The 10,496-nt window shown below is 50.0% G+C and overlaps 1 protein-coding gene across 1 annotated transcript; it reads left to right on the forward strand.

The window, feature by feature from the left end:
• The first annotated feature begins 6,461 nt into the window (after positions 1-6,461).
• Positions 6,462-7,792, forward strand: LOC147085102 (uncharacterized). The gene is made up of 2 exons (XM_085979435.1): positions 6,462-7,059; positions 7,389-7,792. The coding sequence occupies exons 1-2, from the start codon at positions 6,471-6,473 to the stop codon at positions 7,790-7,792; spliced, it is 993 nt and encodes a 330-aa protein (XP_085835561.1). The 5' UTR covers positions 6,462-6,470.
• The last annotated feature ends 2,704 nt before the right edge of the window (positions 7,793-10,496 follow it).

Genomic DNA, 10,496 nt, shown 5'->3' on the forward strand with positions numbered 1-10,496 from the left:
CAGGGTTCTCAAGTGCCTTAGGACAGTGGGGGAGGGGTAGCTCCATGAGGGGGCGCATTCTTTCGGGGTCGGGGCCGATGACTCCGTTCTCTACTACAAAGCCGAGGGCAGCAAGGCGTGAGGTGTTAAACACACATTTCTCCTTATTGTCGGTGAGGTTCAGCCGTTGGGCCGTACGGAGGAATTTCTCCAGATTCACATCATGGTCCTGCCGGTCGCGGCCGCAGATGGTGACATTATCTAGATAAGGGAACGTGGCCTGCAGTCCGTTCTGGTCGACCATCCGGTCCATCTCCCTTTGGAAGACCGACACCCCGTTGGTGACACCGAAGGGGACCCTAAGGAAGTGGTTGAGGTGCCCGTTCGCCTCGAAGGCGGTATACTGGCGGTCCTCCGGGCTGATAGGGAGTTGGTGGTAGGCCGACTTAAGGTCGATGGTCGAGAATACTCGGTATTGTGCAATCTGATTGACCATGTCAGATATGCGGGGAAGGGGGTATGCGTCCAGCTGGGTGTACCTGTTTATGGTCTGGCTGTAGTCGATGACCAAGCGATTTTTATCGCCGGTCTTAACGACCACGACCTGGGCACGCCAGGGGCTGCTGCTCCCCTCGATGATGCCCTCTTTCAGGAGGCGCCGCACCTCATAGCTAATGAAGGCCCTGTCCCCAGCGCTGTGCCGCCTGCTCTTGGTAGCGACGGGTTTGCAGTCGGGGGTTAGGTTAGCGAACAGGGAAGGTGGCGGGACCTTGAGGGTGGATAGGCTGCAGTTGTTACGCGGTGGGCGGTTTAACATCCGCTGGTTGTCGACTGTGAGTGGGGGGAGGGGGTCCACCGTATGCTAGGGTGACACTTTGGAGGTGGGATTGGAAGTCCAGCCCTAGTAGGACGGCAGCGCAGATCTGGGGGAGGACGAGGAGTTTAAAGTTTTTATACTCCGTACCCTTAACCGACAGGGTCACAACACAGTAGCCGCTGATGTCCGTGGCGTGGGACCTTGATGCCATCGAGATTCAGTTGCACATTGGCAGGACGGGGAGGGAGTAGTGGCTCACCATGTCTGGGTGGATGAAGCTCTCCGTGCTTCCGCTGTCGAACAGGCAGGTCGTGGCGTGGCCGTTTACTTTGATGTCCATCATCGACTTTGACAGGTGATGCGGGCGGGCTTGATCCAGAGTGACGGAGGCTAGTGTGTAGCTGAGCGAGTCGTTGTCGTCTGCGGGTGAGGCGGTCGTCGGGTCTGGAGGCACGGCGGCAGTCGAGCGTGGTGGGTAAAATGGCATGTCCCATGAGGTTGGACAACATGGCTGCCCCCATAACTCACATGAGGCACTATTGGGGTCGGTTGCCTTGATCAAAGATGGCCGCCCCATGACTCACGTGTGGGGATGCTGGCCTCTGTTGCCTTGAAGGAAGATGGCCGCCCCCACAGTTCGCATGAGGCACTGCTGGCCTCTGAAGATCCACTTCTGCAGGCCTTAGCAAGGTGGCCTTTCTTCCTGTAGGTTGAGCAGGTGGAGTTCCTAGCTGGGCAGCGCGACCTCGGGTGTTTCTCCTGGCCGCAAAAAAAGCAGCCGCGGGGGTCCGATGTTGGAGCCGGTACCGGGGGTGGCGGTCCCGATCGGGTCCGGGACGCCGACGCTGAGGTAGGTCCCGGGGGCGGCGCGGTGAAGGGTATTGCGGTAGGGGTCGGGCCCGAGTCCCAGGATCGCGAACAGTACCTGGAGAACGCCTCCTGGTCCCGATGGGCCACCTCCAGGGAGAGAGCGAGGGCTGCAGCTTTGTCCAGGTCGAGGTCCTTTGCTTCCAGTAATCACTGCCGTGAGTAGTCGGACCGTAGGCATCGCGGACGTTGTCTTCCGTATTTTCTGCCGCCGTTACTGCTTTAAAGTTACAGTCTCTGCCGAGTGCTTGCAGCACCCGTAAAAGTTCCTCCACCGGCTCCCCTGGCAGTTGCGGGCGGGACCTTAGGAGGTGCCTGGTATACATGGGGTTTATCGGGGTTTGGTACTGTCTTTTCAGCTGGTTGATGGCGTCCTCGTATGTTTTAAGGTCCCGGATGAGCGCAAATACTTTAGGGCTCAGTTGGGCGTTCAGAACTCTTAGCTTGGATCTCTGAGGCACGTTGGACTCTTCCAGGTAGGCTTCAAAGCAGCCCAGCCAGTGATCGAAGTCGAGGGCTGCGTTCGCTGCCCGTGGATTTAGATCCAGGTACGGTGGTCTGAGGGCTCGCAGCCAAGCCGGCTGTTGTGATTGTTGCGGCTCGGCGTCTGAAGGCTGCTGTGGCTGTTGTGGCGGGGCGTCTGGATGAGACATCTTAAAATTTAGATGACCCATGAGGGTGGGCTCTGTTATTTAGTCAATAAAATTGATATACTATCAATTCGTCCAATGAAAAGCGACGAGTTAGGAAAGTAACTCTAGGTTTTTATTGACTAAATAACAGAGCCCACCCTCATGGGTGATCGGATCCAGCAAGGAGGAGTACCAGCCAGTCGACTACCTTTATACCTGGGCAGGTAGGTGGAGCCATGGGCGGAGTCAGTGATGGTCAGCCCAGGTATAACAGTGTGACAAGAGGCGACCTCGTATTGTGATACACTATAGTTATCACTGTTGTAACGATAGTGAATGATAAAAGTGGTTTACCACAGACTTGTCATCCCTGGAATCAGAATCCGATACCGAGAGACCCGCCAGACATAAACCGACACCCCGGCAGTTGCCGGTGAGACAAATGCCTAACCCTGCCTTTAACGCGAATACTCCAGTGGCTGCCGATAACCCCCGGACCATAGGTATCTTCTACCCTGGAAACCTAATGAGATAATGGCTATCTTAACTGGGATGCCAGATAGGAAGAAATCCCCCACCTTGTTTGTAGAATTCCTCCGGACTACTATACTCGTTTATAATGCTGAATCAAGAGACTTATGGGCGTTAATACAGCAGATCTTGACTCCCGCCGAACATGCAAGGTTTTTGGTTAACCTAGGCTTTGCGGACCATGCCACATTAGAGGCTCAAAACGCACAGGGTGCTGCTCGTGAACGCGCCATACTCACTGCTTTAACCACCACCCTGCAGAAACCCATTGATATATCCAAGGTGTTGGATACTAAATCACGAAAGGGCGAGGGAGCAGAGGAATTCCTAGAGAGATTCTCTGAGGTATCTCGGAGTCAGTCAGGAGATGCTAATTACCAGAACAGAGCAAACTCGCCACAATACTGTGCTATTCTGATAAATTGTCTACCAACCTCGGTGTCTGAAGCAATTAAGACTAACAATATGGACTGGTCAGAGAATAGTCCCAGCCAGATGGCCAGGGCAGTGAAATATTATTGGAAAGAGAGTAAGAGTCAGGAGAGTCAGCCCCAGGTCAAAGTCCAGACTGAGTATGTGATTGAAAAAGGAAGAGCCAAAGCCCACCCAAGATGTGATAGGATATCAGACGAAGCCCCAGTACTGCGTCCCAGGGTAGGTTGATAGACAAGGGTACAGATATATCAGCCATCCCGACGGACCGACCGTCCCTAATTATGGCCCACCCTACGCTCCCCCGAGACAAAGTTTCGGCGAAAGAGGAGGGAGGCAAGCAGGGTCAGATGCCTGTTTTAACTGTGGTCAGCAAGGCCACTGGAGCAGGGAATGTCCCTCCCGAAGACAAGGAAGAGGGGGCCATATGCAAGGACAACGGGGAGGTTGGCAGGGAAATCGGGGACGAGGGAGATATACAGACTTCTCCCAGAATAATCCGTTTCCCCAGTACTGACTAGCCAACCTCGTGGTGAACGGGTTCCAGTCGGACAAGGAGCCTGTTCTATCACTACTGATTGGAGGGAACTGGCATAGGTTTCTGGTAGACACCGGAGCAGCTATGTCATCCGTCCGATCGGAGCTCGATCTCCCTAAATCGGGGAGACACAAAGCCTGTCTGGATTCCAAGGACAAGTGTGCCAGTACCCGATATCCGAACCAGTTGAAGTAGCATTTAGAAATGAGTCTGTAAAACATCAATTTGTGATCACAAATGGGCTGGATTGCAATCTCCTGGCCAGAGACCGGTTATGTGCATTTCAATTAAGACTTGAGTGTGGGAACGAAGGAATAACTGTAAAACCATGGGCCCCTAAAAGACAATGTTACGTCTCCATCACCCCACAATGGTGGACTCTGGACTTAAAGGATGAACCCCCATCTCATGTAACCCTAGCTTATGATCGAAGTGGAAAAGATAAGGAATTGGAGAATTTTTACCAAGCTTATGGAGGAACTGAGTGGGATGTTGTTCTCCGAGCCATAGTTACGGGATTGGAGGGGAAAGCAGAATATGTTGAGGTTCCCTCAGAATTGTGGAAGCAACCCCTAACTGTAGCCCCACATATCACCCGGGAAGTGAACTCCCCCTACCGTGCGAGGCAGTTGAACAAGCTAACCCAGATGACCGGCAGGAGCAGGCCCTGTCAGGCGGTCGAACTATCCTGTTCTACCAAGAACCAAAGGCAGCCTTGACACAGTTGCACCACCACGTTGGGAATGAGGTACCGGAATACGTCAATCTGCAAGTGTGGGCAGAAGACCCCACACAGGTAGGATGCGTTAAAATAACTCCCATCCAAATCACCCTACAGGAAAATGTTGTACTACCCTCCGTACGACAGTATCCGCTGAAACACCAAGCGATACCCAGCATTGATAAACTGATCGCGGGACTACTGAAACAAGGAATCCTGATTAAATGCCAGTCGCCGTGCAACACGCCCATACTTGCAGTTCCAAAATCAGGAAAGCCAAACCAGTACAGATTAGTACAGGACTTACGATCTATCAATGCTATTGTACAACCGCTTCATGCACTAGTACCTAATCCAGCTCACATTCTGGCCCAGGTCCCTGCACAAGCGAAAATCTTTGCAGTAGTCGATCTACAACACGCCGCCTTTGCCTTGCCACTGGAACCGGCAAGCCAGTACCTCTTTGCCTTTACTTATAATGGACAACAGTATACGTGGACCCGACTGCCGCAAGGTTTTGTAAACTCTCCGACATTATTCTCTAGGTGCCTACAAGGACAGTTGCAGACTTTGACCTTGAAACATGGTTCCGCTCTAGTCCAATACGTGGACGATTTGCTAATAGCTAGCCCTGACGAACAAAGTAACCGGGAAGAAACCGCCCAGTTGCTTAATCACCTATTCTCACTAGGGTACGTAGTCTCTCGATCAAAGTTACTAGTGGCTCAACAGAAAGTTAAGTTTCTCGGCTTCATGCTCTCAGCAACCGAGCGGAGCCTAGAGAGAAGCAGGATTGAGCCAATCTGTCAGTTCCCCGTACCCCGTAGTGCAAAACAAGTGAGACAATGGATGGGGATGGTAAACTACTGTAGACAATGGATACCCAACATCGCTCTAGAAACCAAACGACTAACATCATACACCAGTATGGAGGGCGAGTTTCAACTAGATCCTGTCGCCTTGAGAGCGTTTGAAAACCTAAAGGGAGCATTGTCACAAGCACCAGCGCTGGGGAGACCCCTGTATGACAGGCCCTTCCAGCTATACTGCACTATCCTCACTGTTCGACTGCTGCCCTAACTCAAAAACATGGGGACAAGCATAGGCCGGTGGCTTACTACTCCTCGAAGTTAGATCCGGTAGCGCTAGGGCATCCCGTATGCACCCAGATTCTGACCGCCATCTATAATAGCCTACAATCGGCTGCCAATCTAACTTTGCAACAAGATATTACAGTATACAGTTCGCACTCGGTAACTGCACTATTAGGCCAATTACAAACTCAGCACCTCACTATGGCCCGACAAAATAAGTACGAGATATACCTGTTGAATAATCCTAAACTGCAATTTAAGCATTGTACTACTATCAACCCAGCATGTTTTCTCACAGAACCACCCCTCGAACAAACAGACCCAGGACATGATTGTCTATTTTTAATCAAGGAGGATACCTCCGTCAGGGATGATCTATCTGATGCCCCAATGCAGAGTCCTGACACAACCATGTATGTAGATGGAAGTGCGTCCGTCAGTCCCCTTGGGAAAAGACTTTCTGGATATGCAATCGCAGATCAGGACGGTATCACTTTGGAGTCTGCCGCCTTTGAGTTTCCGTATTCCACCCAACAAGCAGAACTGTTCGCATTAATACGAGCTTGTATCTTAGGGAAGGACGGTTAACGTTTATACAGACTCGAGATATGCCTTCGGAGTGGTTCATGATTTCAGACAATTATGGAAAAACAGAGGGTTCCTAACCTCTGCAGGAACACAGATATCCCATCAGAAATTAGTATCTGACTTACTACAAGCCCTCATGCTACCAAAACAGATCTCCGTGATAAAGTGCTCCGCACACACAGCAGGACAAACCCCAGTAGATACAGGGAATAGATGCGCTGAGCAGGAAGCTAAGGAAGCGTCCCAGGAACAACGAGTGGTTGTGCCTAGAATGCTGAGCCAGACTAAAAGCTCAAATAAAAGCAAGTCTCCCTCGGAAAAGCCAATGCCAACCATCCAAGACGTCATTAAGTTACAGGAGGATGCTCCTGACTGCGATAAGGGACTGTGGAAACAGCTCGGTTCTACATATGATTGTGTGACTAAACTATGGGTCACCCCTGCCGAGCAAACTTGTATGTCAGATGAGCTAGCATTATGGGTTATTGAATGTATACACTTTGCAACTCATTGTGGTGCCAGAGCAACTAGTGACACGTTATTAGCCACATGGTGGCATCCTAGATTACAATCTCTGGCACAAGGTATTAGCAGTTGCTGCCTCATTCGTCAGCCCCATAACCCGGGAAAAGGCATACCTTGTGAAATGGGTAAGACGCCGATAACCACGGGTCCTTTTGAGACCCTCCAGATGGACTACATTGAGTTAGAAAGGTGTCAGTGTTATAAATATGTACTGGTTATTGTTGATGTATTTAGTAAGTGGATTGAGGCCTACCCGACTACGGATAACAAAGCCTCCACTGTTGTAAAAGTTTTAATGAGAGAAATTATTCCCAGGTACGGAATTCCAAACCGACAACGGCCCTCACTTCGTGGGTCAGGTAACCAAGGAATTCTGCACTCAAATGGGCATCCAACAGCAGCTACATTGTGCCTACAGGCCACAGGCCGCCGGACTGGTCGAACGGGCTAATCAGACCTTGAAAAATAAACTTGCCAAATTACAGGCTGAGACGGGAACTACCTGGCTCAAATTACTCCCTGTGGCCTTGTTCCAAATACGTACTACCCCGGCTGGTGCAGCAAGGTTAAGCCCTGCTGAAATCATATATGGCAGACCTCTCAAAACCCTGTGGAACCAGGAAGTCCCAAAGACTGTCCACTTTCACCACATGACGGCAGAAATGACTAACTAACTATATTTTGTCGTTAACCAGGGCATTGAGAAGTCTGCACTCCCGGGTATGCGCTGCTTACGTCGACCTCCCTCCTATAGTCAGTCCATCCAAAATCGAGCCTGGAGCGTATGTATTGATCAAGAATTGGACGCGAAAAGGATTGGAACCTCGTTGGGAAGGACCCTATCAAGTCCTACTCACCACCCCAACTGCTGCCAAAGTAGAGGGAAACAGTGCTTGGGTTCACCTCCACCACTGTAAAATTGTCAGTAATGCTATGCCTAAAACTAAAAGAATGCTAACCTCTCTTGCTTCCAAGAAATCTCTCCTTAAACAGACGTGCCGCGCCGACCAGCCATGCAGACGCCACTGTGGATCCTCTCCATCAGTGTCCTGCTCACTCCTGGAATAACTGAACAGCCCAGAAGGAGAACATGCCGGCGGAACCAACCCAAGCGGGTACACCATCTATGCCAAGGAGACGTGCTTCGGTGCAATGATGATAACCCAGGTGGGTCTGGGAAATGGAACGTGATCAACTTGGGACACCTACATTGGGCTTATTAGACAGCCCCACCGCTCGCTAGTGCTGAGAAACAAACACAGGAACATTGCCATGCTATTGGACCGAGTGCAAATTTGATTACGTTTGTCGACGCCAGGTGACCAAGTCTGTTACTGCAGGGCCATGCAGTAGAACTACCGATACCAAAGGACAAAGTCGTTATCTGAAGTTCAATCAGGAAAGGAAGAGAAATGGGCTGCCCCCTATGAGCAGCTTCGACTATTTCAGGGTAGATGGTACCCTCACAGAGACGAAAATGAGATCTCCAACACACTTTCCCTGAAGAAACCCCGACGGGCAACCTGTTCCTCCAGACTCACGCAGCCCTATACTCACCAGAGTAAATTGTTTGTTATCCACCCCTGATATCTGTTGAGGGGGTGTTTGCCCCAACCCCGGTTATTGTGCCACTGGACTTTCTTTTAGATACTCACCTCCCCCCTCCCACAACCAATATAACATTACCCTATACCTTAACCCCGCCCGCCAATTGCCTGAAACTAAGCAGGAACCCTGGTGGTTACGAGAATTGTTGGAATGGGACGGGCTATGGTTGTAGGTCAGCATGGGTTAAACATAACTACACCTGCTTGGTGACACGTTGCCTCCACCATCGGTGTACAATAGGCCCTGACACCGGTAGCTGCACATGTGAGCAATCTGTATGTGTATCGATAACCGAAGGAGTACAAGTTTTATGTGGAGAAGGGGATGTGACAACTCTGAAGGTAGGGGGGGAAACCTTTATGCTAGTAAAAATAGCTAATACCCAGCCTGCTGATACTGATCCGAGGTTTTGACTATTTCCTTCCCCCCGAGCCATTTAAGCACAAGGCAGAAACCCATATCCGTGATATAAACCAAACCAGGCTACTTTTTCTTGGGCCAAGGAAAAGCCACTAATTTCATGGTTATAGATACCACCCCCCGGACTGTAGCCATCGCTACCTTAACCCCTACCACAGTACCTTGCCCCTCCCAATGGACATCCCACCGAAGAATAGTAGCCAGGGCAGCCTCAAGAGTTTTACTCCAAGTGGAAAGATCCTGAATCCCTAGGAGGACACGGAACCTCTGTAGGATATGGATTTGCTGGCCTGTTCTCTATAGGCTATACTGGAGCCTATTTGGCCGCCAATAACCGGAACTACCTTATCTGCGGCCTCACCATCCTGGGTAATGCTACCATGGGGGCCCTTGACGCAGTCACTAAAGAATTGTCAGAACTCAGGTTATTCACTATGCAGAACAGATATGCCCTAGACTACCTGCTGGCCCGAGAAGGTGGTGTCTGTGCAATAGTAAAAGGTAAATGCCTTATGGGAGTCCGAGACCAGACAGAGAACATCACCCGCTTTATCACAAAGATAAGGGAACAAATGGATGATATGAAGGGAGCAAGTAACTGGGGAAACTGGGGATTTGGAGGATGGTATGATTGGTTGATAAATATGGCTATGTACCTAATAGTTGCAATCATCTTTATTTTTGTTGGACTAGCAATCATGAAATGTGTGTTAGGAAGAATGCAGCTAGCTTTGGAGAAAATAGGTGGCCCGAAGATGTTAGTAGTAAGACAGACCAATGAATGTGAAATGAAGGAAGCAAAGTACGATGATAATGAAGAATTTGATCGACTAAATAGGATAGACGTAACCGAATAATGGTTGGTTATCATAGAATGATAAAAGGAGGGAATGAGAATACCAAGGTCCGTGGAAAAGAAACGAGAAACTGTAAAGGCAGCTAAAAAGTAAAATAAAAAAGCTAACCTGATCTTTAGCTGCTAATGTGACTGGCGCCCATGATGGTACACCTTGCTGATGAGGAACAATGTAGGGCGGCGTGCAGAAATTTATACTGACAATAGGTGATCGTAAACGCATTACCGTGATGTTTACTTAGCTGTAACCCATTCAGTGAAATGTGGCTTGCCCAGCTCGAACTGCCAGACCAGGAAATCAAATTAAAAGTATATGTGCACAGCTCAGGATTGGCGCAGAATGTACGATGTGTTAAGGTTTTTCAATGCAGGTATAAAAATGTAGCACGCTGTATGAAAAATTGCTTACTTTGTTGGTTTCGTCAGACTCTTGCAGGAGTCGGTGCCGATATATCAGAGTAAGACTCCATGGATAATAAATCGTTTGAACTCTCCAGTTGTATTCGACTCAGTGATTGCTGAACCAGACTGAGGGTAAAAGAATCCGTTCTATCAGAAGCTTCACGATAAAATATATCTTCCCCCGCAGCCTCTGGAGCAACTTTACACATGCTTTTTTCATGTGTAAGTTGTAAGGACTTAACCTCACTGAAAGCATGAATGAAATCGACAAAGTTCACTGCACACGCGCTGCCTGTGCAGTCGCACGCACTGTGCCTCTGAACCCCTTCGTTCAGAGGACAGGAAATGCCGGTTTTCTCCGCATGCGCTGTGCATGCTGAAAACCGGCATTTCCTCCGGCCAGACGCGTGAGTACCCCGACCGTACTCATGCGTTTGGAACGGAATTACTGGGCCAATAGATCAGCGAGTGGGCGGGGGGGGATCA

The sequence above is a fragment of the Somniosus microcephalus genome, unplaced genomic scaffold (assembly GCF_052327205.1).
Source record: "Somniosus microcephalus isolate GS21.2 unplaced genomic scaffold, FLI_Smic_1.0 unresolved_chr9, whole genome shotgun sequence".
Classification (NCBI taxonomy): domain Eukaryota; kingdom Metazoa; phylum Chordata; class Chondrichthyes; order Squaliformes; family Somniosidae; genus Somniosus; species Somniosus microcephalus.